Source organism: Hemicordylus capensis, chromosome 5 (genome assembly GCF_027244095.1).
Source record: "Hemicordylus capensis ecotype Gifberg chromosome 5, rHemCap1.1.pri, whole genome shotgun sequence".
Lineage (NCBI taxonomy): Eukaryota > Metazoa > Chordata > Lepidosauria > Squamata > Cordylidae > Hemicordylus > Hemicordylus capensis.
In genome coordinates this window covers 209,916,901-209,944,322 of record NC_069661.1, presented here as the reverse complement: position 1 = coordinate 209,944,322, position 27,422 = coordinate 209,916,901, and the positions used below count along the sequence as shown (strand labels likewise).

Here is a 27,422-nt window from a genome sequence, read left to right as displayed (position 1 = left end):
ATATAGATACAACAAATATTTATATACCACTTTTCAACAAAAGTTCCCAAAATGGTTTGTTTGTTTGTTTGTTTGTTTGTAAATAAATAAATAAATAAATAAATATGGCTCCTCTTGACCCCAAAGGGCTCACAGTCTAAAAAAGGAACATAAGATAGACACCAGCAACAGCCACTCGAGGAATGCTGTGCTGGTGGTGGATAGGGCCAGTTGCTCTCTCCCTGCTAAATAAAGAGACTCACCACTTTTAAAAGGTGCCTCTTTACTTTATTATACTTATGGTCATTGACCAAAACATTAAAAGGTGCCTCGTTGCTGGTGGCAACACAGTTTGATATTGGAAGCCTAAAAAGCAAACTTTCCTGAACAAATAGATCTGTCTGAGGTCCTATAAAGCCTCGCCATTCATAAATGTGTGTGGCCTCTAAGAAAAAGAAAGCTGATCTACAAATATATCAGGGCTCTCTATTCTGGGTCCACAAATGTTGATGGACTAGGACTCCCATCATTTTAACTGGGGATGGGAGTTGCAGTCCAATGCTCTTTTCACCACTTTCTACCTGGGATCTTTTAGTGGAAGATGCAACAAACCAAACCCAGGACCTTCTGCAGACAATGCCTGTGCTTTACGACTTAACTATGGCCTTACCCTGGGGCTATACAAAAGCATATGACATTTTTTCTTGAATGGCTGTGTCTCCTAGATACTACTTCTGTGTCGTATACATGTGTGTACACACACACACACACACACACACACACACACTCACTCACTCAATTTCCTCTTCTTATATTCCTGTGTATGCACATGTTATTCCACCTCCCCGCCCTCATAGTCCTATCCTATGTATGTTCACTTAGGCATTAAGCTGCACAAGATTACAGTAGGGATTCCTCCCAAGTAAACATACATAGGATTGCAGTTTTAGAACCAAATGAATGAGCTTGGAGTTGATTCCTTTGCTTCAGGATGGTGGTGGGAAAAGAAAGAATGCTTAAGAAACAAATTATACTGTATTGTTATCTATCCAAAAGTCTTTACATGTTTCTGTTAACAATAATATTTCTATCACCACCTGATGTAGCCTGGGGGTGAGGTTGAAATAGCAAAAGGCGGCTAAATTAAATTTAAATAAAGAAGGTCAACAGTAATGGAATTAACAATAGTGGAATGAAAATGTAGCCCATGCTCTTTATTTTAAAGGGGAGGGGGTGAGAAACAGCAATGTTACAATTAAACCAGAAATGTATGAAGAACAAGACAATAGAATCTTTCAAGACAATAGAATATGACAATAGTTTGACAAAAGAATCATCTGATCTGTTATCTTATCTCCAACACTGTCTAACATTGTTCACTCAGTCCATTTCTCTTTTTCCCATTACCCACTTTTGATTTTGTTTTCTCAAAGCATATTATGTAGGCATTTGATTTGAAGAGTAAATGTAAACTTACTACAAAAATTGGATTATCTAGTCCATTTGGATCTTTGTTTGATGAGGTCATCTCCACTTCAAAGTTGCTTCAACGACTTCCTTGAAAGAGTAGAGAAGAAAGAAAGAGAAGGTTTGCAAGGAAAACCGCATGCTTTAAATCCTGAACAAGCCACAGCAGAGAGAAAGTATAAGAGCCCGACTTTCAAAATCCAACATTCATGATCAGGCATTCATGTGAGAAGTATTGCAGAGGAATTTCCTTCTTCATTGGCATGCCGAAGTCATGCTCTCTTTTTCCAGTCAATTATAGAGGGTCATCTTTTGAATCGTTTTTGAACATTGCCCTACTCTGCACAGAGCGAATCAGTAAATGGGGCTGCAACCCTATACACATTTATTCAGGAATAAGCCCTATGAACACAGCAGGACATGCTTCCAAATAAGCATGCATAGGATCGGGGTGTGAAACAATTTGTTACTGGCATCACAGATTCACATAAAAAGAATAAGGAGTATTCTCTTCCTACATTAATCAGTATCTCATGCTTAATAACTTGAGACTCATCTACAGTATGGCATGAACATTGCAAAACCTTATCAGGAAATAAAATGCAATTGCCTACTGTGAAAAATGGGGTGGCAAACCCTTAAAACATTATAGCTGCCTGTCCTTACTAACTGTAACATCCTTTCTTACAAGGTTAAGAAAGGATTCATCAGCAGAGAGCGTGTTTTCTTTGCTGGGTTGGCAAAGTTGTACTTTTAGTTTTATTGTCCCTTTTATTACTTTTATTGTCCCTTTAATTGCGCTCACTTGGTTCTCAGAAGTTGTGGCTGACATACTGACTAAATCACTCAACAGGCGTTCCACTGAAATGAACAGGACAAATTAGTTCCATTGAATAATGTGGTCCGGAAGTCAGCCTTCATCCTGCTTTATTTTTGCTTTTTGTAACCCAACAACATCCATCATTAGTAGCGTTGCGGTGGGTGGGGGTAGAGATCAAATTAGCTGGATCAAAATCTGAGTGTTGGAACTCACATTGGAGTTTAACCAACCTGCATGAGAACTTGAGGAACCTTTTAAAGTGACAATTTTCTTACATTTAGCAGGAGGAGAGCAATTGGCCCTGTTCAGCCCCAGCACAGCATCCTTCCAGTGACTGTCATTGTTGTCTACCTTGTGTTTCTTTTTAAACTGTGACCCCTTTGGAGACAGGCAACCATTTTTTAAAATGTAAACTGCTTTGAGAACTTATTTCTGTTCTGTTCTATTCTTCTTTGTTAAAAAGCGGTATATAAATAATAGTAAGTCACTTTCCCTAACAACTGCTTTCAGCTCCAATCTGTTCTTCTTCCAACAAAGCAACAAGGGAAAAGGAGAGGGGTGGTGTTTGTTGGTTGTTGTACCTCTCAAATAAGGGACATTGTGGCACAAAATGACCCATCGGTGACACCGTGCCTGAAGCCATGTCAGAGGGCAGCAGTTCCCCAGTAAGCAGCCGCATAAATCTGTTTTCAAATGCTCAGTTGGTTCTCAATATGCAGCCAAAGTACAACTAAACATCACTGCAGATCTCATCAGTCAGTTGCTTGTTGATGCTCAGCTGACATTAAAGTGGAGTAGGCTTTTGCAACTAGATAGATACAGCCCTATAATTTAAGTTTCGGGGATATGGAGAAAACTTCAAAATCATCTGAGAAAATTCTCAGGTGTTTCTCCTTGGGAGGAACCCTGGAACTCTCTTTGACTTTCACTTTTTTGAAATTTCTCACCATCTTCCATACAGCAATGAGCACAGAGATGCCACTAAATAACTATTTAGATGGCAATCTCTATAATGCAGGATTTTTATTAAGTGGAGAGCCAGTTTAAACAGACACTTACCTGTGAGCAGTCATATGTGCCCTGGTTCATATTTGAACTCAGGCATTACATGTGCAACATTACCATGCCCAGAGACTGTTAAGGTCTCATATCCCTTGCATGCTAATACAGCACAGGCAGGTAAAGTGACCAAGTTTAAAACAACATAGGAACATTGGAAGCTGCCTTCTGCTGAGTCAGACCAATGGCCCATCTAGCTCAGTATTGTCTACACAGACTGGCAGCAGCTTCTCCAAGGTTGCAGACAAGAGTCTCTCCCAGCTCTATCTGGAGAGGCCAGGGAAGGAACTTGGAACCTTCTGCATGTAAGCCTGCAGACACTATACCCAGAGCAGCCCCATTCCCTAAGGGGAATGTCTTACAGTGCTCACACATGTAATCTCCCATTCAAATGAAAACCAGAGTGGACCCTCTTTAGCAAAGTGGACAACTCATGCCTGCTACCACAAGACCAGCTCTCCTCCCTGGCACATGTAATGCTGAAGGGTTTCAGCATTATGGCATCATGCTTAAATTAGTCCACTACAAAACCTACCACTAGCCATTCCTACCACTTCAAAACAACAAAAACAAGAGTTTCACAACACCATCCTAATATCTAATAAATTAATGGTTGAACTAATGGCTGGTTTTAATTATTTCGTATTTTTATGATGGTTCTGTTACTATGGCGCTGCGGGGAAGCAACCTGCCTAGAGAGCAGGAAGCTGTTGGTTCGAATCCCCACTGGTGTGTTTCCCAGACTATGGGAAAAACCTATTTCGGGCAGCAGCGATATAAGAAGGTGCTGACAGGCATCATCTCATGCTGCATGGGAGAAGGCAATGGTAAACCCCTCCTGTATTCTACCAAGAACAACACATGGCTCTGTGGTCACCAGGAGTTGGCACTGACTCAAGGGCACCACCTTTCCTTTCCTTTCCTTTCCTTTCCTTTCCTTTCCTTTCCTTTCCTGTTACTAAAATTCTGTTGTATTTTCTATTGTGCTATAAGCTGCCCTGGTTGGCAGATTCAAGAGAGGCGTTTTGGAGTGTGTGTAGAGAGGGGTGATTCCAATGAACACCCCTCACACACCCAATCAAAGAACATGCTGAGATTTTTTCGGCACGTCCTTGAGTTATGTTGGAGCAAGTGCATTCTCGCTGCCGCGCCGAAGTTGTTGAGTGTAGGGGCTGTTGTGGGCTGCTGTCCATCTGAACTGGCCCCTTGTCTCCTCAAGCTGCCATTTTGTGACTGACTCTGCCTTCCCAAGCTGCTGTCTTGTGCTGGTAGCTGAGCTCCCAAGGCTCTGGCAAAAGAGGAGGGGTGGAGAGGGAAGCTACCAAAAGCTTTGTCTGCCACACTTGAAAAGACTTTTGGGGGGATGTTTTGCCCAGTTAGGTGGGGTTATACACTGGGGGACCTGGTGATTCTGGACTCCAATTACACCATTTCTTAATCTGCCAGTTGGCTAGCAGGTTGTAGTGGCCTGTGCTGTTGCCTTCTGCACTGACGTGCTGCACTCACACTAAAGGTATGCCGTCAAGTCGATTTTGACTCCTCCTAGCACCCACAGAGCCCTGTGGTTTTCTTTGGAAGAATACAGGAGGGGTTTACCATTGCCATCTCCTGCACAGTATGAGATGACGCCTTTCAGCATCTTCCTATATCGCTGCTGCCCATCTGGGAGACATACTGGTGGGGATTTGAACTGGCAACCTTCTGCTTGTTAGTCAAGCATTTCCCTGCGGTGCCACTTAAGGGGGTCCCACACTCACACTAGGACATCCTATTATATTTTTCACAGGTTAACAAAAGCTTCACAGGCTCATATCCTACAAAGGAATGTTTTTGTCAGTGGTTAATCAAGCTATCGTAGTTGACAACAGACTCCTGTCCATCACATGAGGTAGCCTATCGCTGTCTGTAAGAGCCTATTAACTGGACTGTATATACTTGGTGCAAAACAAAACAAAAGCCCATTAAAATCTTGCACACATGTATTCCAAATTCTGTGCCAAGTAAAGCAAATTCTTAAGCCCATACAAATGATGCAAAAAAATAAATAAATCCCCAACTATGCATAATTTTTCTTATTTTGTGTCATCTATTATGAAGTTTTTGCTATTTTACATGATTTATTTTATTTTATTTTATTTATATACCACCTGACTCCAAAGGCTCTAGGTGGTTCACAAAAACCAGGGCTTCACATTTTGCTAGTCATGAGAGGCAAGGACACTGAAGCATCACACCAACCCCTGAAAATCTCAAGGTATCGTCTGAGGGCACATGATGAACAGACACCTTGCTGAAGCTAAACAGATCTAAGCCTAGTCAGCGCCTGGATAAGAGACCACCTGGGCACCCGATGTATGCCGCCTTTAGTTCTTGGATGGAAACAAGGTGGGACATATTAAATCATCATCATCTTATTCAGCCATTTTACTGGTTTCTGTAACTTCAGCAGAGATTACTCATACATTTTCAAGCATCTCTTTGTAACCGTAAAGACTCCCCCACCCCCACCCCCAAAATCAAAGTTTCTTGGAGATCTCAGGAAGCTGAATTCAGCAATCTGAGCCGAATGTTTTGCTTTTTCTCTGCTCTTGCAGAATAAGGGCACAGATGCACAAAGCCCTCCCTGTACTACAAGTTCCTCAATAGTTACTGTCTCTTTTATTAGGATCAAATAAAACAAGGCCTCAGCACTTAACCAGTAATCTGATATTTCCAAATAAAATTATGCAACTATCCAGCCATGCTGCCAAAAGTTTGGGAATATTATTTCCTGGTTCGGATAAAATCCATCAGTTCCTCGCACATCATATAGTTTCCAATTCTACAACTAGTCACTGATATACACCCTAGTGGGCATTGCTCTCTTGTCATCAGGACCCCTTCGGTGAGCAAAAGATACAGATGATGAGAACATGAGGCATGTCAAAGGGCCGAAACTCAATTAGAAATGGAACAAATTTGCATCTGCAGTCTTAACCAATTAATCAATAGAAGAACCAGCCAAGCAGGTTACAAACTGCCAATGTCAATGCCAGAAGCAATACTGCACCCAGATATTGACATTATTTCCAGGCTCACATAGTACTTCCAAAATAAGATACCTGAGCTTTATGTAGAACCTAAGCATTCAGTTCAAATGCCCTTAGCTTATTCATCAGTTTGGGGTGCTTAGATCATTTCCCAGGCCATATTATATATGTTGGAGACCCATCGCTCCCACAGTTCTGCCAGTGTTACAGCTTCTGGAAAACCAACCAGCTCATTATTCAGTCTAGGGGTTCACTGACATAAGAATATTGGTTCTAGCTTTTCCAAGTTTCTTACCCCATGAGAACAGCCTTATATCCCATTCCCTAACAATCCATACTGCTCATAAGAGGTGCCAGTGCCCACTCTTGAAAGCTATAACTCAGGGGTGTAGCCGGGGGAGAGGGGGCCTGTGTTCACCCCTCTCCCCAGCGGCCACTCAAAATGAGGGAGATAATGAAGAAAATAGGGAGGGGTGGAGCTGGTGGGCTCCAAGGAGCTGGGGGCCCCTGGTTCTTTGAACCCATCCGCTCAATTATAGCTACACTCCTGCTATAACTCCAATCAATGTGACAGGCCACTGGAGTTTCCTCCCATAACCCTGGAGAGATGCAACTCAGGAGTACAGTGGAAATCAGGCACCTGCAGAAAATCACTCTGAATAAAGACTCTTACTCTGTCCAAGCCCTTGGTGAAACAGCAGGCATCTCTACAAGCAACCAATGGGAGAAAAAAGGCAAAGGCATCTGAAGGATACTTACTTCTTTTGCCTCTGCAGACACCGAGGATCCTGGAGGGTTTAGCAGTGGAGGAAGAGAGGATTGTAGCCCCTTTGGTTAGAGGTGAGGCTCTTAGTGGAAAAGTCCTGGACAGAATTCCCTGGGCAAGCCTGGATCAGAAGAGGTCCTCTAGCACAAGGAACTTCTAAAGTGAAGCAAAGGAATAGCAGGGAAGTATACAGTCTTCAAGCCTAGGCTTACAGTATTACCTGGTAGCTGGATTCAAATGTTGTGGTGCTGTAACTCTCAGGCAATCAAGTATGTTGGAATTTTACCTGGCTTGCCTAAGTTTGAATGTGTGTTGCCTGGTGGAGATTTATAGCGACCTCTCCCATCCCCCATCTGCTATAAAGTTGATGGAGAATATGGGCATGCAAGATAGCAAGATATATCTTCCTTGACTCACAATGGACTTTGAGCAGTTATTGTAATGGTTCTTGGTGCATCAGAAATAATACACAAAAGAACTGTCGGAGAACCAATGATTACAGGATTCCTGTTGGAAGTGGCTCTGGCCTGAAGGAGCCATGGGGACACAGATAGCAGAAATTATTGTGAAGGGGCAGTTCCTCTAGTGCCTAACACTGAAAGGGTGAGCCTGGGTGCCATGGTCCTAAGTCTGACATCGCTGCAGAAGTCAGGGCTGGCCCAAGGATAGTGTTCTGGGCGGGAAGTGCCTTCACCCTCTCCACACACACACACACACAAACCCATGGTTAGTTTATCAGTGTTGCCAAGTGATGTTGCGTGTTCAGGATTGCAACCCTGTAGGGCTCCACTGTTTAAATAGAAAACAGTATTTTGGTATAAGGAAGCTTCCTATGTTCCTATTATTGTTGACTGTAGTGTCTAAAGTAAGCTAGGGAGAAAGAGGAAAGAAGCTGCAGAAGACCCATGGATCTTCCACAGAATCCCAGACCTGAAGCAGGAGAGCACTACTAGCAGATTTGGGCCTTTTCGTGGGCTTTGCTGAGAAAGCCTGCAAACATAGGAAGCTGCCTTATACAGAGTCAGACCATCGGTCCATCTAGCTCAGTATTGTCTGCACAGACTGGCAGTGGCTTCTCCAAGGTTGCAGGCAGGAGTTTCTCTCAGCCCTATACTGGAGATGCCAGGGTGTGTGTGTGTGTGTGTGTGTGTGTGTGTGTGTGTGTGTGTGTCTTCTGCATGCAGATGCTCTTCCCAGAGCAGCTCCATCCCCTCAGGGGACTATCTTACCGTGCTCACACATGTAATCCCCCATTCATATGCTACCAGTGTGGACCCTGCTTAGCAAAGGGGACAATGCATGCTTGCTACCACAAGACCAACAGTAAGTCACCACGCTGAGTTTGGTGCCCCTCTGGACAACCACCCAGCTCACCCACCCTAAGGCCGAACCTGGCAGAACCGCTGTCACAAATGGAGGACTTTGCCACAGAAGGTCACCTCAGCCTATAGTACATGGTAGGTAACATCTGGAAGGGGAGCAAATAAAAACAAATAGGCTGCTACAATATAAAGGCAAGGACTCACCACCACCAAGATGCAGAAAACTTGGTTGTGGTGTTACTGCCTATGAGATCCAGGATTATGAAGAGTAACTGGCAAAGTCCTTAAGTTCAAATTACTGTGCATTCAGACAGAGTAAAATGTAATGTTTCAACCATTCTTTGTGTGAGATAGTTGAAACCCAGGTTCACTAGAGAGGCAGTTTCTACAGTCTGATGTACCTGATAACAAAGACACAGAAGTGGGACTTGACAGATAATGTCCACTTCACTTTTAGCTTGGAAAAAGCTAAAAAGCCTACATGAGAACAGCCCTGCTGGATTGGGCCCAAGGCCCATCTAGTCCAGCATCCTGTTTCACACAGTGGCCCACCAGATGCCTCTGGGGAGCCCACAGGCAAGAGGTATGTGCATGCCCTCTCTCCTGCCGTTGCTCCCCTGCAACTGGTACTCAGAGGCATCCTGCCTTTGAGGCTGGCGGTGGCCCTCCAACTAGTAGCTGTTGATAGACCTCTCCTCCATAAAGTTATCCAAGCCCCTCTTAAAGCCATCCAGGTTGTTGTCTGTCACCACATCTGTGGCAGATAATTCCACAAGTTGATTATCTGTTGTGTGAAAAAATACTTCTATTTGCTGATCCTAAATTTCCCGGCAATCAATTTCATGGGATGAACCCTAGTTCTAGTGTTATGTGAGAGGGAGAATAATTTATCTCTCTCCACTTTCTCCACACCATGCATGATTTTATAGACCTCTATCATGTCTCTCTAAAAACTAAAACTAAAAAACAACAACAAACTAAAAAAAACCCTAAAAAAAACCTAAAAAACCCCTAAAACTAAAAAGACCCAGGTGTTGTAGCCTTGCCTCATAAGAAAGGTGCTCTAGGCCCCTGATCATCTTGGTTGCCCTCTTCTGTACCTTCTCCAGTTCAACAATGTCCTTTTTTAGATGTGGTGACCAGAATTGTACACAATACTCCAGATGTGGCCGCACCATAGTTTTGTATAAGGGCATTACCTGTATAATATTAGCCATTTTATTTTCAGTCCCCTTCCTGATGATCCCTAGCATGGAATTGGCCTTTTTCACAGCTGCCGCACATTGAGTGGACACTTTCAACAAGCTGTCCACCATGACCCAAAGATCCCTCTCTTGATCAGTCACCGACAGCTCAGATCCCATCAACGTATACTTGAAGTTGGGGTTTTTCGTCCCAGTGTGCATCACTTTACACTTGCCAACACTGAAGCGCATTTGCCATTTTGTCCCAGTTTGGAGAGATCCAGTTTGGAGAGATCCTTTTGGAGCTCCTCACAATCTGTTTTGGATTTCACTACCTGAAAGAGTTTGGTATCATCTGCAAATTTGGCCACCTCGCTGCTTACCCCTACTTCTTGATCATTTATGAATAAATTAAAAAGCACCAGTCCCAGAATAGATCCCTGGGGGACCCTACTTCTTACTTCCCTCCATTATGAAAACTCTCCATTTATACCTACCCTCTGTTTCCTGTCTTTCAACCAGTTAGCAATCCACATATGTACTTGTCCCCTTATCCCATAACTGCTAAGTTTTCTCAGGAGTCTTTGATGAGGAACTTTGTCGAAAGCTTTTTGGAAGTCCAGGTATACTATGTCAACTGGATCACCCTTATCCACACACTTCTTGACACTCTCAAAGAACTCCAAAAAGTTCGTGAGGCAAGATTTACCTTTGCAGAAGCCATGCTGGTCCTCTCCCAGCAGGGCCTGTTGTTCTATGTGCTTTACAATTTTGTCCTTGAGGATGCTTTCCATCAATTTGCCTGGAACGGACGTTAGGCTAACTGGCCTGTAATTTCCCGGATCGCCCCTGGATCCCATTTTGAAAATCGCTGTTACATCATTTTCTACTTTCCAGTCATCCAGTACAGAGCATGATTGCAGGGATAAGTTATATATTTTAGCAAGGAGGACAGCAATTACGCATTTGAGTTCTTTGAGGACTCTAGGATGGATGCCAACTGGCCCTGGCGATTTGCTAGTTTTCAGTTTTTCCAGACAGTTTACAACATCATCTCTTGTCACTGCTATCTGACTCAGTTCTTTAGCCTCCATCCCTAAAAAGCCTGTTTCAGGCTAAACAAGCCTTAGAGTTTAATACCAAGAAATGGGGGTGAGCTCCTAGGTGGGTCAAACTGCTGAATCACACAAATCTGAACAGATATGAACTATGCCTGGAGAGGCAACACACCCATTCAAGAATTTCTTGCATTCCTAATGAGACCAAACTAAGCAAGACAGGGGCCTTAAACAAAACATTGTGCCTAGGAACTTGAGCATTCCCACCCTGCAATGCAGTCAAGACAGGTTTCCTGTCAGTTAATTAGAGTCAGTATAATAGAACTCTTTCATCTGAGATCCATCTGAATAACAACTGTTCCATCCACACATCTCCTCTATACTAGATCTGGTGCTGGAACCTTCCCTTTAGTATCCTTTATATTTTTAAACTAGTAGGTGAGGCCCATCGTTGACCAGGCAAAGTCATTTTGCATAGATTACAGTGTAAGGAAAGTTCAATAAATGAAATCCAGGGGGAGGCCCTCTAATATTGCAGGAAACCTCAATACAGGAGTGCTTGACCTAATCCTCAAAATGGGGTTAGGTTCCTTAGCTAAACAATCCACTCTCAGCGTGAATGTGGATGGAGCAGCCTGTGAGAGGAGAGTGGCTATTTAAACTTTAAACCTTGCCGCACATCAGCTGAGAAGCGCAGGGAGGTCTACAGTTTAAAGAGCCATGCTCCCCGCTTCTCAGCGGATGCACGAGGAAGAAGTGGCTCAAGAGGTGAGATTGGATGGAACAGCCTACACCTCTTGTACTGCTTCTTGAAATCTCCCCACACACCAGTTTTTCAAATCTTGACTTGTTCATATGGCAGACTTCTCCCCATCCACCCCACAATTTATGGCCAATATGGCTGCAGAGGAGGCGAGGGCACCTGACTTCCTGCTTTCTGTTTGCACATTCACCTGTGCCCAGGTAGGCATAGAGTACATGTGTGTGCATGCATGATTTTGTTATTTTTTTATTTACAATTTTTTCTCTCCCAGTGCTCTTGCACAAATACATCTACATGGGAGCACAATCCAATGTTCCATATTCCATCTACGTCATTAAGTGCTGCTTCAATTTGGGGCTCTCACTGGGAGTGGGTGGAAAACTCAGGCACCAGGTTCTGCACATGCTTATTTCTCAGGGATTTCCCCACGTTTGTTTAGTTTTTAAAAAATTATTTTGTTGGTGCTCTTGTGCATCCCCACTCTTACAAAAGGAAGAAAACAAGTCAGAAATCCATTTGAAGTAGCACAGTTTCACAAAAGCCCATTCTCAAAACAAAAACACACAGCAGTCTATGGGGAAAAGAGAAAAAATTCAGAATGTGGTACTGGCTGGGCAAAGAGGTCTGAAAACTGGCACACCGGCAGTAGCAGAGGATAACAGGACTCTGTATATTTGATTTCAAGTTAATTGGTCTATACATTGATTTTTGAAGATTTTATAACAATTAAGTTGAAATCGCAATAACACCTGAGAATTGCTACAAAAATTACTTCACATCCAAGAATCAATGAATTTAAAAAAAAAACACATTAAAAATCAACAGATGGACTAATTTTTACTGTTTACACCCCCACATTGCTGCAGGGTACAGAATTGCTGAGCTGAACTGAAATTGCTATCCTTGAGCATTCCTTGCATGGGACTGCTGTGGGAAGACCTACACTGGAGTGTCCTGGATACTCTTGAAAGCCTGAGTGATTCTCTAGATTGGGCTTTCACAGGACATGTGCCTGACTACCTGAGAGCTCCTAGACTCCTGAAGAGAACCCTAGAGACACCTTTGGGCTAGGTCATTCTCTACGTAGGCTTGCCATGGGTTAACCTCTAAGTCTGACAACCTGGGAACTCCAGTACTCTTCTTTGCTAGCCATGGACACACGTAGTGCCGCAGACTTGGCTGCTACACCAGCTCCTTCCTGCCTCTCCTTGTCCTTGCGCTGGCAAAATCTTTCCAAGGTCTCCTGGTGGGCAGACATCCCTTTTGGCATTGTCCACCAATTGGCAGGTACAGACAGCAATTAAACTGCTCTTAATTCTCTCTTTTTTCCTCCACCACTTTCACCTTCCCCTGCCTCTCTTCCTTCCTCTGTCCACATTCCAACACTTGCAGATCACTAGGCTATTAGAGCACTTTCTCACTCTCCTGGGAATTGCTTTCACTCCCTGTGTGACAGAATCAAGGCTGCCAAATACCATTGTTTGCAATGTGCTTCTGCTTTATCAATACATCTTATTTATTTGTTTCAAAGTCCTTATCTCTGTTGCTCCTCTGAGGTTCCCTAACATTGGCATTTGCCTGTGTCCAGACTGTGGGTTGTTTGTTATGCACACTTGCCACTTTGGTTTTGAGCTAAATTCTCTAAAGTAAGTCCAAAGGCTTACATACATGGGTAAAGCAAACCTGAATGAGCAAGGGTGGTAACAAAAGCCCAGAAGTTCCTATATCTCTCAGGTTACTATCAGAAGTGGACTGCAATGTTTGTAGACAAAGCTACACCAGGAGAATGCATACAAGGAATTCGATGTTAGCTGAACCGAAGACACTGAATACACTATAATATGATTTACTGTTGACAAGCCCTCAGCTTCTGATAAGCTCATACTTGCTTCACTGTGTATCCCTTAACACCCAGTCAACTCAGTTCCCTAGTACATTATGAGCCAAAAGCTTGATCAACAGAAACAAGTTAAACAAAATTTACTGATATTTTTGAAGCACACTGCTCCCAATGATGATGAAAGGCATGTTTTGACAATTAAAGATGATGCATGGAAAGTAATAGTGAAAAGGACAGATGGTTATGATAATTCCAGTGAGATGAATGACCTTACTAATCAACATAAGAAGAAATCTAACGATAATGACAGAGTGGATAATTATTAGATAAGATTGTGGAGATTGCCCCTGAATAATCGAAAACAGGTTTACATTCCAGAGTTTAAGACCAGATGAGATAAGAACTTGTCATCAGCTTGCCTGACTGAGAAAGGTGTTACTTATATTACCATTACCAACACATGACCTGAGGAGTTGGAGAGGCTCCCTATCCAGTGTTTTCACTCTCAATATTTATTGGCTAAAACCACAAACGTTCCTGCAAAACCCATGATCAAGATCATTCATTAAATCATAGTTCTCAAAAGAGATAAAGATCTTAACTTAGGCTCATGACATCACTATCTGTGGGCATGTTTGGATCATCCATGAGATTTGTACCCTTCTAAAAGATTATTGCATCAGCAAACAAGTGTGAGATTTGGCTGATCAAATACTAAAACTTTTACATGGATAACTTTCTAACTGCTAGGGGATCTTTTTTTAAAGTTGAAGAACGATTTTTTAAAAATATCAGCTGTTAGAAACAGATTAGTCATCCCTTTCTATCAGATTAATAATCCATTTAGAGTTGAGATTATTAATAATCTCTTTGCTGTTTAGGTTAATAATCCTTAGAGAGTAATAATCCCTCCAGGCCTATTTCTATCTCAGAATCATCTTTCCAGCACATAACTTTCCCAGCAGCTGGCATTCATATTTCATTTAGACCTAAATTGTTGTGCCATTATAACTGTTAAGCACATATATTTCAAACCTTCCAAAATGGCTAACAACTTGCACAAGCCAAGACTCGCCTTTGAGATATTCACAGATGCATAATCATGTAATGCATCATCATATGATATTCACTGATGGCCATCTTGGCACAAGAAGTAGAGGGTGAAGAAATTCATTGCTGGCTGCATAAACTAATGTTGGCTGGATAAAGTAATAACTATCTGGAGGAAAAAAATCATTAATTTTAAAATAGCTTGTTTTTTAAATTTTGAAAGGTTTTTAAAAATACATATACACAAACAGGATAAGAATCAGGAAACTGTTATCTTGCAAATGAAAGCTGAGTACCTGATTATTAAACCACTTATTGTGAATTGGTTACCAGTTTTTTTGTGTGTGTTTAGGAATTTGAGTTCAGTTCTGGTTTAAGGCAACCAAGAAATTTTAGGTTCTGGTTGAGTTCCAGTTCACTGGGAGAAAAAAAATCTTCTCTGAACTGATTTTGAGGTTCAGGTTTGGTTTGACTCCTTGCTTTTTCTATCCAGGTCAAAATATACAATGGGGTTGGTTTTATCCACATTGTCCTGATTTTGAGATTATGACTATGAATACCAGCTAGCCAGTTCTTTCGTTAGGCAGACAACTGTCTGATAGTCCAGGTGGCCAATGGATGTCCCAGAATGTATAGCTGACTGATGGCCATGCACATGGGAGAAAGCCATTAAGAGTCTTGTAAGATGCACCTATATTTCATCAGAGTGGAAGTTAACTCATCAACATCATTTCTACCTCCCCTCCTCACCTGCGGGGTGGCGGGGAGTTCTGTATGGTCAGACAAAAGGAGCAGTGCTAGAACAGGCTAGACGTGAGACAGGGACAGACACAGATAGAGACTTTTGAGCCTGGAATTAAGCATCTATGGACAGAGGCGTAATTAGGGAAAACGGCGCCCAGGGCAAGCACTGAAATGGCGCCCCCCCCCCGCGCCCCCCCGCCCCCCAACATACTACATTATACGTAGGTTTTTCCTCACAAGCGCCCGCCGCCGCCACCAAGCCAGGCCACTGACTGGCTGCCAGGTGCCAGCAAAGCAATGGGGGGGGCGGGCAGCGCGGAAGGGACCGCTCGTGGGGAAGGGGGCACCAACGTGCTCCTTTGACTGCTGCAGCACTGCTGCACTGAGCAGGAAACATTTGTATTAACAAAAAATTAAAAAAAAATTAAAAAAATTTTTTTTGTCATGGCGGCGCCCCCCACGTGACCAGAAAAGATGGCGCCCGGGGCACGTGCCCCCCCTGCCCCCCCTATAGTTACGCCTCTGTCTATGGAGATATTTGAAGGATGCAGGGTTTGTTCCCTTGGAATTGATGCAACCTGTTGCTGACATGGAGTGCTCAGCTATTTCAGTTCCATCTAATGCTCAACTTGTATATGCATAAATACACTAAATATCATAAAGACCCCATAAGCCTCCAGTGATCTTTCTTCCAAGGAAAGCAAAAATCCAAGTTGTTCCGCATCCTGGAACTTTTCACTGCTTGGAGAAGTGGCGACAGGGTGCATAACACTGTAAACATTAGGTTCAAAATCAGCTTTTACCTGTCAGCAACGAGATCTGAAGTCACTCTGTATTGCTCATCAAAATTCAGTCGGATGCACTGCAGCCACAAAAAACCCAACAGAATTCTAGGAACCAGAAGGCAGGCATAGAGGAAAATGCAAAGAAGTGTTACTATTTATTCTTATCCTCTTTCTTCCAAGGAGATGAGGATGGGCACATCATGTGTCATTCAACACCCTTATTCACCCTCAAAAATCCTGTGACATAGATTAGGCTGACTCTGTGTAGTAATACCATTGCATAAATCCATGATGCCTTCATACCTTGATGTCTATGTGCAGCTCTGGTTGCTTCATCTTAAAAGGATGTAGCAGAATAAAAAGGAAGAACAGAGAAAAGTGAGTCATCCTAGGGATGGAATAGTTTCCTTACTAAGGAAGTTTTAATGAAAAGATTGACTCTAGAGAGGATTACAAAGAAATTAAGTACATAAGGTTTGCATGAGTAAGTGATGGAAATGCCACCATACTAAAACAGGTATTTTTCATATCTTCTGGACCTGCCCTTTGACAATCATATTTTTGGTAGTAATAGTGCAAAACATAAAGGAAACCACAGGATATAGCCTCACTCATTCCCCAAAAGTGGTATTATGGATATTTGAAATATAAGGTTATGACAGATGATTTGGAGCTGATACTTTGTTTATTCTTTTTTGCTTCCCTTTTGAAAACCTCTTCTTTCCCAGCACTATTGGACTGGTATAGCAAACTTGGGACCTGTTGACAAAACTGATAAATTACGAACACGTGCCCTGCTAACTGAGCCAAGAGGCACCTTTTAAAAGTGGTGATTCTCTTTATTTAGCACAGGGGGAGAGCAGCTGGCCCTATCCAATCCCAGCACAGCATCACTTCAGTGGCTGTTACTGGTGTCTTATCGTAGGTTTCTTTTCAAGATTGTGGGGGGACGACCCCCTTTTTTTTGCTTCTTAAATTTTTATTAGATTTTACAATAACTTTTACATTCTATTACATTCATTTCCTAACTCTACACATAAATACATATTGACTTCCAGCTCACCTATCTGCATGGTTCACAATAACTATACGTATAAGCCATTGCTATACTAGTTCAAAATATACAAACTGCATTCGATACTGCTTGATTTTACCCAACCAGACCTGCTGCTATTACTATATTTCAAACCCTGCTGAAAAGTCCATATTGGGAAAATAATTCTTTAAATAAAGCAAAAAATGGTTCCCAGTCTTCTTTAAAGCATTCGAAATTATCATCTCTTATAAGTGTTGTAAGCTTTGCCATCTCTGCATATTCCAAAATTTTTATCAGCCAGTCTTCTTTCGATGGCATTTTAGTGTCTTTCCACTTTTGCGCATAAACTATCCTGGCCACTGTGGTTGCATACATAAAAAATGTTAAATTTCTTCTAGAAAGAAATCCTTCTATTATTCCCAGCAGGAAGGATTCTGGCCTCTTGAAAAATGTCATTTTAAAAATTTTCTTCAGTTCATTATATATCATATCCCAAAAGGCCTTTGCCCTCCTGCATGACCACCACATATGAAGAAGAGTTCCTTCGCATTCTCCACATTTCCAACATTTGTTTGAAAAAGATTGTGAACCCTTTGAGGACAGACAGCTATTTTATATCTATCTATCTATCTATCTATGGAAACCGCTTTGGGAACTTCTGTTGAAAAGGGCTATATAAATATTCATTGTTGTATTCATAGATGCAGATATATTTGTTAGGAATTTAATTTTGTTTAGTCCTATCCATCCTGTTATGAGTTTTGGCTGTCTTCAGTTAACATGAATGGGCCAATTGCTATGGTTTTACCTGAAGAATGAAGGGATCCTAACAAAAATCCTCAGTAGTGTAGCAAGTTTGGAGTGGGCCCTAAGACAAAAAAAAAGTGAAGATGGGCCCCTGTTTCCCCACCTTCTTCAGAGAGGTGCAAGATGGAAAGCAAAACAGCAAGCTGTCACCCAGCCGGAGGGAGCTGTCACCCTCCCTCAAAGGACCAGGGACATCCCCCACTCTTATTCAATTGTTGCTACGCCTGATGGTCCTTAATGACTTGGAAATCTCTCCCCTCTGTAGAAGGAAGGACAGAGAGACAGCTTTTAAGCAAAGAGACACCTTTTAAAGTGGTGATTCTTTTATATTTAGCAGGGACTTTTACACACAGCAGGCTTTACCCAAGTTTACTGGGAAGCTTTACTGCGAACTCAAAGTTGTCCCCCCAAACCAACACAAATAGTGGATTTTTTTTTAACCACGGATATAAATCAGGCTACACTCTAACGCTCTGTTAAAAACCCGAATTATGTGTGAACTGCTCCCCCCAAACCCGCAGGGACTTCTGGGTTAATCTGGCCGATATGCGAACACACCCCCTCCATTCCAGAGAAGAGAGTTAAAAGGCTTTAAAAGCCCTGTGTGAAAAACTTCTGGTGGACAGCAACTGGCCCCATCTAACCCCAGCAAAGCATCCCTCCAGTGGCTGTTGCTGGTATCTGCCTTATGTTTCTTTTTAGATTGTGAGCCCTTTGGGGACAGGGGGCCATCTTCTTTATGTATTATTTATTTTTCTATGTAAACCGCTTTGAGAACTTTGGTTGAAGAGCAGTATATAAATATTCACAGTAGTAGTAGTAGTAGTAGTAGTAGTAGCAGTAGTAGCAGTAGCTAGAAATGATCATTCTTAATTGGGACATGGAGGGAGGCAGAGAGTTCATCAGGAAACAGCTAGACTGAAGTCAGCCTGAGAACTTTAGGAGTCCGTGCTGTTGAGATCTGAAGTAGGAACAGGGGCTTTGCTGCCTGTCTCTTAAGCATCTCCTTGATTCCAATAAGTTCTGTGTATATATTTATGAACAAACAAATATTACAAAGATGCAAGAAGCCTCCAATGCTCCCTCATCTAAAGGAAACTTAGCCCTGCTTTGGTTCTGCCCCTGGATATTTCACCACTCAGGAAAGCGGGGAATTGTGTAACACCAAAGTTCTCAAACTTGGATGCCCAGATATTGTTAGACTACAACTCCCATCATCCCCAGTCACAATGGCTGAAAGCAGTTGTGGCTGGAGATGGTGGGAGTTGCAGTCTAACAACATCTGGGCACCCAACTTTGAGAAAACGCCTTGCTTAACAGTACTTTAAATTATTTTACATCTAAACTTGCAACCCAAGACAATGCACTTTTTAAAATTCAGTTCTTAAGAGCACTGGATGAACAGCACAAAATGTTAAAATTTCTTGGCTTTGCCCTGTGACTATGCAATGAAAGCAGTGTGTCCTGTCCATATCTGCCTGTCAAGTGAACTTAATTAGCTAGAGTTCTATTTTGCTCTCTGGTATTACATTATCTGACCACGTACTGTGCATGATACTTAGGCAGAACATCAGCAGATTATCTCATGTGGCTACAGCAAGTAATTCAGCATACCACCATCATGAAACAAAACTGAAAAGAGGATAAAGGCCTTGATTTTCTAAACAGGATATCATTATTTTTACCACTTTTCCGCAAAAAAACCCCAAACCAGTCTATTATTGGATCAACCTTTCCCAATGAAGCAGATGTCAGATTTGTGTAAGATGAAACACTTAACCAGACAGGGATAGGTCATTTGAAATCATGCTTATTCATACAATATGGCCCACTAGAAGTAATCACCTTATTGCTGATGTTTATCTCTCTCATTCTTGAGGTTTGCAGCCTGCAGAGGGACTGCAATACAGTGTCATCAAAGGTATCAAGAAAACCATGGTGGGTGGAGAAATTTAAATAGTACTTTGTGGGTAGAATTAGCCATCAAACACCTACACATGAGAGTTTGTGCACAGGTGTGCCCCATCTTTTTAATATTACTTCTGAGAGAGAGTACCTGGATATAAAAGTTTCAGTTCACAAAGGTGAAAAAGCTCCCTATGAAACATTTTTCATCTGATTAAGACAGACCTTGACAAATATTTCATGGATCTAGGAGCCAGCTCAAAAATTTAAAAGCCAGACAATGGACACTTGACAAAATTACCAGACTTATTGAGGGACTTTGTGCGAGCAAAGGGTAAATGGGCTTCTGTTTATCTCCTTTACCATTAACAGAACAAAAACAGGGCAAAACGGGGCTGTCTGGGACAAAAATTTTTATTAAATAACTCAACCTCTGAACATCCTAGTCTATGCACCATGGTTAAATTTCTTGACATCTTGGCTCCCTGGTGTCCGGGATTAGTCAAATCCTGCATTGTGTTAAAACACAGCAGGTTGACATAAATTAATTTTATTATCCTCTATTTCTAGCATTAGGTGAAAACATAAACATCTTATCTTAAACCAGGTTTTCTAATCCACTTGTGACAGTCAGTTTTAATGAGAATGTTATAGCACCCCTATTGAATCAGATCCATGTAAAAGTCCATCATTCTCCCTCTCTCATAATACTAGAACCAGGGGTCACTCCATGAAACTGCAGGTCAGGAAATTTAGGACCAACAAGAGGAAGTACTTTTTCCACACAGTGCAAATTAATCTATGGAATTCTTTGCCGTGGGACGTGGTGATGGCCACCAGCTGGGATGGCTTTAAAGGGGGCTTACTTAGTCAGATTCATGGTGGACAGGTCTATCAATGGCTATTAGTCTGGTGGCTGTGGGCCATCTCCAGCCTCAGAGGCATGATGCCTCTCAATACTACTTGCAGGGGAGCAACAGCAGGAGAGAGGGCATGCACATCTAGGTGGCCAGATTTGGCTTTAAAAAAGCCAAATTCTGGCTTAGGGCCCATTTGACCCATGAGTATACCCCTTAGGCTCTGGCAACCCTGATGTACATACCTCTTGCCTGTGGGCTCCACAGAGGCATCTGGTGGGCCATTGTGTGAAACAGTATGCTGGACTAGATGGGCCTTGTGCCTGATCCAGCAGGGCAGTTTTTATGTTCTTATCCTCTTTCCCACATATGCCAATCAGATAAGAACATAAGAACAGCCCTGCTGGATCAGGCCCAAGGTCGCTATAGCCCAGCATTGTGTTTCACACAGTGGCCCACCAAATGCCACTAAGAAGCCCATAGGCAAGGGGTGAGGGTTTCTCCTCTCTCTGGCTGTTGCTCCCCTGCAACTGATATTTAGCAGCATCTTGAGGCTGGAGGTGGCCTATAGCCACCATACTAGTAGCCATTGATGGACCTATCCTCCGTGAATTTGCCTAAGCCCCTTTTAAAGCCATCTCTGGGAAGCCCACAACCAGGACATATAGGGAAATAGTCCCCTCCCACTGTTGCTTCTCATAGAGACAGCATATAGTCATCATAACCAATAGCCACTAACAGATTTATACTCCATGAATTTCCAATAGTCTCCCTGTCACAGTCTGAGAATGTTGAAGAAAATAAGATAAACCATCAGGCAAAAGTGAAGAGCTGAAGTTAGGGAAGTAGGAAGGCTGAAAGTAGAGAATAATAAGAGAGGGGTAATGGCTGGAGCGCCATCCTTCTAACTCTGAGATTGGCTTCATAACCACTACTTTCCTCAGCTAGAGAATCCAAATGGCTTTATCTTTTCCTCATATGGTAGGCGTTTCATATCCCATAGTTGTTCTGCAAGTTCTTCTTGCTCTTGCTCTTGCCCTATGACATACCATGAACTAGATAGAAAGGGCTTACTGAGAAAACAGAACCAGGGAAATATTTCTTTTTCTTAAGACCAACTTATATGCAGTATACAAGCTTTCAAGTTACAGATATTTTCCTTAAGTTGTTACAGTGGGGAAGGGGAGAACACACAAAGAGAAAATAGATGTTTCTGTACATGGACATAATGTTAAGCTCAGCTTTTCCTTATCATTTATTTTAAAAAACCCTGCAGACTTAACCAGATTAAGATAGGCTATGTGCTATGTGATATATAAATTTCCCTGGATTTCAGTCTAGTGCTTTAAGTGTTTTTTCTTAGATTTGGGCAGCAAATAAAAAGCAACATATGTAGCACAAATACAGGGCTGATAAGAAATTCTAGATTATATATGGTGAATTCTTAGATGCATTTGCAATTTGAATTTCCTATATATCCAGTATAGGAAAACATACACTGCACAGTCATTAGATAACATGTTAAATAATGCTATTATTTTCTCCATTGCTGCCCCTGGACTTTGGAATGTGCTCCCTGTTGAAATAAGAGCCTCCCATCTCTGGCAACTTTTTAAAAGGCCCTAAAGACACATTTATTCGTGCAGACTTTTAATTAGATTTACTCAATTTGGTTGATTTTATTACTTTTATTTTACATTGTATCTATTTTATTGTTGTGAGCCACCTCGAGCAGTAGTGTACTGGAGGGGCAGGATATAAATATTTTAAATAAAATAAAATAGATAGATAGATAGATAGATAGATAGATAGATAGATAGATAGATAATAAACTGCAAGGAATTTTAATACAAGCTCAACTTTTAAACACTGCCCCTATTTCAATAATTTGGGGGGAGAAGGGAGAACTTGTCACAACTGTTAGATGTCAATAGCCAAAACCCCAGCCTCTAGATTCCTTAGTTCTTCTCCTATCAGAATAAAGGAACCATAGTACATATTACAATTTTGTCTTGCCCTTCCTTCAGTGAGATCAAGGTGGTGTATATGATTCCCCACTTCCTCCCCCCTGCCACCCAAACAACCCTGTGAGGTGGGCTAGCCTGAGAAATAGCAGCCAGCGAAGGCCATCCAGTGAGCAACATGGCAGGGGTTTGAGCTTGGGGTCTTTCCCCAGATCCAAGTCCAACACTTCACCCACTGCGCTGGTCTTACTCTCAACACATTTACCATTGCCTTAGACAACCCGATACCCAAGCACCTTAATTCCAGATACCTGGGGTATGTTTCTCTCCATCCCTAGCCATGTGAATAATGAAAGGCCAACGTGGCTGTTGCTGCTACCGTAAAGACATCGTATAATTAGTGACCTCTATGGCTGGCTGCAGCCCAACTACAGTGCATCAGGTGCTGCATTTCCCAGTATTTCTCTGGGTCGGCTCCTCAAATTTTATTGACGGCTCGAATCCCTTCATCCTCTTAATGACAGATCTTGTTGCTAACTTGAATTGCTGCTTGCTATAAGGTCAGTCCCCCAACACTGAAGCTGCCTTTGCTTTCCATGCTCTCCCCCCACAATATCTGATTACCTCCAGCTCCTTGCAGGAGTGTAGCAAAGTTGGAATGTACCCTGGGATACAAAGATGGGGCTCCTGCTCCTCCCCAGCTCCTTCTTTGGAGTGGTGGGAGATGGAGAGCAAAGATCAAGCTGTTGCTCAGCTGATTCCCCCCTCCCCACCATGCCACCGTTTCCTCAGGGGCCCAGGGACATCCCCCCCCCCGCTCCCCTGTTCAGTTATGGCTAAGCCCCTGCCTCCTTGCTAATGGGAGCCTGACTTCTCAATGTTCTCTTCCCACCTACCCAATGTCCCCAGTCCCTGCCCCATTCACACTGCAAATATTGCAGATATAAGTGACTGCCCAAGGGAAAAAGCACTGAATGGGGCTGCATGTTGTTTTGTTTTCATCTCGAGAAGTGAATAGAGAAAAGGATGGGTACCTGAGCTCTTCAATCAATTCTTTGTCCAGTTGTTCTCGGGCCTCTAGGATGCAGCCGAAGGAGAAGAAGTTGCTTTCCTTCAGGCTTATGCTTTTTGGCATTATTGAAACTGTTCTGGGCTGGAGCACAAGAATAAATTGAAGAGCTGCCAGGATGTCAAAACCAGGTGACTTGTACGTGGGTGTAGGTGGCACCGAGACAATAGAGGAGGAGACCAACCCAAAAACAGCCTATGGGAGGTTAAAGAGGGTTCTTCTAGTTGTTTACAGTTGGGATGGGCTGGTGAAGATGTACCTGTATTAGCTGTTACTCATCCTGCCTTGCAAAGGAAGCAGCTTGCTGTGCTTTTCCGTGGCTTTCCCTGGTCATGCATGAGATGCAGGTGGGAGGAAGGAATTGAGTTTTTAAAATGTCAGGCTGCTCCTGAAGCACTCTGATAAACTGAAGCAACAGTTATGAAGGTGCCTGACACAGACATAAGGGTACCTATACATTTGCTCTAATGGGGCAAATAGCTGGTGAGGGGTAGAATTTTCCTCAGGAGAGCAGCATGGGGCAGGGTAGAGTTTAACAAACAAGCACACACACACACACTAGCGGCTCATCCTAATGGGTCAAGGGGCACCAAATCAGGCATAGCTGCCTCTGGTTTCTGGCAGCTCCAGTTGTGCTTCTCCCATCCCACCCCATCCCAGTGTTGAGAGCTGCGCTGCCTATAGGCCGGCCATTCGTCAGGTAAAACTGCACAAGATGGTCCAGGATTAACCAGCCTGCACAGCTCTACGTGACCAATAGTCAGCCTGCAGGCAGCGTGGCTCTCATTAACACCAGGATGGGGCGGGGTGGGAGGTGCAGCTGCACCTCATTTTGCACTGGCCACCAGAGGCAGCTATACCTCATTTGGTGCCCGCCACCCGGCTTGTTAGGATGAGCCGCTACGGCACACACACCTCAGTGTCAGAGTCCTAATCCAAATCAGCCCACCCACCACCCTGTGACTGCAGTTGCAAAAATTTATGGAGACAGGTGAGCTGACAGAGGATGTCTTGTCTGACTTCAGGATCTCAAGCAGTACAGTCTGCTTATGACCCTAGAGACCCCCCGATAGTTCAAGTGGTGGTCTTTTCCAGCCCTGCTGTCTGGGAGCCTTTCCACTTCAGATATTAAGGACTGAACCTGGGGCATCCTATATGCAAAGCAAGTGTTCTACCATTATGCACATGACCCCTCTTCACAGTTTTAGGAATCACAGGAAGAGCACAGGTGGCCATCAAAGGACGGGATGGTTGACATAGAAGTGTGTGTGTTATGCTGAAATAACTGAACAGCAGTACTTGCAAGACCAAAGTGTTGGGGAGCTGTGAGCACATATCTCAGGATAAGAGAACGACTAAAAAAAATATTTGGAAGGGCTGAGGAGAAGGTTCCCAGTTTCCACCAGATCAGTCTGGTGATTTGCAAACTTTACTTAATTATGTTCCCTTTAAAAAGCATTAGATTTTCTGCCCTCAGTCAACCCAGGAACTTCATCTGGTATCTGTCCAGTTGACTCCTCCACCATTAATTCCATGCCCAGATCCAACACACACAAACCACTTATTCTTCCCTATATACCACATCAATCAATCAATTTTTATTACGGTCACAGACCAGCATAAAGTATAAGGATGATTACTTGTTAAAAGTGAGATTAGATTAAAAATGACTGCATATAAAATAGTACATATTAATACTAAAAGGACTAAAGATACTAAAAAATAATAAGCCAATTTTAAAGTATAAGGGTGATAACATGTTAAAAGTGAGATTAGATTAAAAAATGATTACATATACTAAAAGAACTAAAAATACTAAAAAAATACTAGGAATAGTAAATAACATGAAAGCCTAAATGCCTCAAAGGTAGTAAAAGTAATAAAAATGCATAAGTTAAAAGACATGAGAGAACAGAAATATATGACCTGAGTAATAAAACTGAAAAAACTGCCAGACTGAAGGTTGTAAGGAACAGTAAAAGGGAGGCACATGAGCAATTGTAGGGCCTGCCCAGAGTCACTGAAAGTCAGATTAAGGCTGATAGGACTCACTGCCTGTCATCCTCTGACGAATGGTGATCACAGTCGCACAGTACCTGGCGATGCTATATGTGATGGCAGGCTTAGAGTCAGAGAGTAGCAAAGAGCTATAGAATTGGCTTGGATGTCCTGGATACTTGCTTAGCAATGGAAGGATGAGGGAGACACGAATGTCTCTATAGAACGATCAGTAGAGGAGAACATGCTCAGTAGTTTCGATCTGCCCTAGGCCACAAGGACATAGTCGCTCTGCAAATGCGATTCTTCTATAACAGCCTTCTAGCACTGCTGAAGGGAGGCCATGACAGCGAGCCAAAGTGAACGCCCGTCTGTGCTTTGGAACCTCCAGTTGGGTGACGTATGCTGCTGGAGAAGCAGAGTATCTAAGCCCATCACTGATATGAAATTTTGGGACACTTCTGAGATCAGTTTGGCACTCAGTGTCTATAATGCGCTGCTTGATGATTGCTTTTGCCTAATCGTAGCCCATGCTGAGCAAGGTCAAGGGGGAAAGGCCCAGAGTAGCTATTTTCGTCTCAACTGCCTGAATCCAGCTAGATTGGTAATCATAGTGTAGGGTTAGGGAGGCAAGACTAATTGGGCAGAAGGATAGTCTGAGCCAATAACAGAGGATGGCCACCCACACCCTGGCCTCCAGCTTGATCAGGCCTGTCTCCAGGCGCAGAGTGGCATTGGGGACACATCTCGATACCTGGAGTGCTGCCTGCAGGAATTTAGATTGTACAAGTTCCAGAGCCACAATGTTGGGGAAGGGGCCCAATTGAGTACTAAAGAGAAGCTGAGCTAGTGACTTGGCTGTGAACAGTTCAAGAGCCGCAGGTACATAATGGCCTCTTCTTGTCCGCAGGAATTTGAGAATGGCAGAGGCACTTCTCTGGGCATTTAAAGCCATGTGTTCTCCATGGGCTTTCCTAGAGCCGCCAGAATGAAAAACTACTCCCACGTTTTTGAAGTGTGTAACTTGCTCAATCTTATGTCCCTTAATCTGCCAAGAGTGCATCTTGGGCCTCCTGGCAAAGGCCATAATTTTAGTTTTGTGATAATTGATTTCCAGGCAGTCCTCCCTGCAGTGCAGCCTCAGGATCCTCAGTGTTCTTCTAAGGCCAGTGGGGGTCCTTGAGAGGATGGCTGCATCATCTGCATATAACAGGATGGCAATGTTTATTATTTCTCTGTGTAAACCGCCCTGAGCCATTTTTGGAATGGCGGTATAGAAATCGAAATAAAAATAAAAATAAAAATAAAAATAATAATAATAATAATAATAATAATAATAGAGGCACTACCTTGGCGTGGTTGTGGGGCTTGTGTGCTCTGAGGAAGGTGAGAGCTATGCCAGAGGTCCAACCATACTGGACAGGTCTCACCAGAGGAGCCAGACAAAGAGTGCCTCTCCCATCAACAATATGGTGAGACGTAACTTTAATAAATCTATACCGGATCGGTTGTCGCCTGGGTCAACAAGGACCGCGCCAGGTGCTATAGTCCCTGGACATCTGGTGGCAAGTGGGCAACAGGACTTAGGATCTTCAGTTGAGCAACCAGGGCTGAAGGCAGCAAAGTTACTGGAAGAAACGTCGCTTAACCGAAAAAAATATACGAAAAATGCCAACAAGGAAATAATGATCTGCTATTACAAGTCTAGTCCAACTAGAAGAGGATATTTAAAAAGAATGTACCAAATTTGGAAAGAGAAGCATTCAGATACAGAAATAACAGAACAAAGGCTAGCAGACCAGAGAAGATACATAATAAGAAATAAAGTATTCACAGGAGTTGAGCTGTAAGAACTGCAAAGAGCAACACAGGCTCAAGATATGGAAGAAGAATTACCACCAACTGAAGAAGTTGCTCAGG

General features: G+C 42.8%; 1 protein-coding gene across 1 annotated transcript in view; it reads right to left on the bottom strand.

Moving 5' to 3' along the window:
• The window catches only part of LOC128326664 (solute carrier family 23 member 1-like), a 66,122-nt gene extending 42,559 nt beyond the window's left edge, over positions 1 to 23,563 (bottom strand). Inside the window, exons 1-3 of the mRNA XM_053253891.1 lie at positions 23,470 to 23,563; positions 7,114 to 7,276; positions 1,457 to 1,536 (exon numbers count right to left, since the gene is read on the bottom strand). Of these exons, the coding sequence (XP_053109866.1) occupies positions 1,457 to 1,507 (51 nt within the window). The 5' untranslated portion in view covers positions 1,508 to 1,536; positions 7,114 to 7,276; positions 23,470 to 23,563. The remainder of the gene's footprint in view (positions 1 to 1,456; positions 1,537 to 7,113; positions 7,277 to 23,469) is intronic.
• Between the last annotated feature and the right edge of the window lie 3,859 nt (positions 23,564 to 27,422).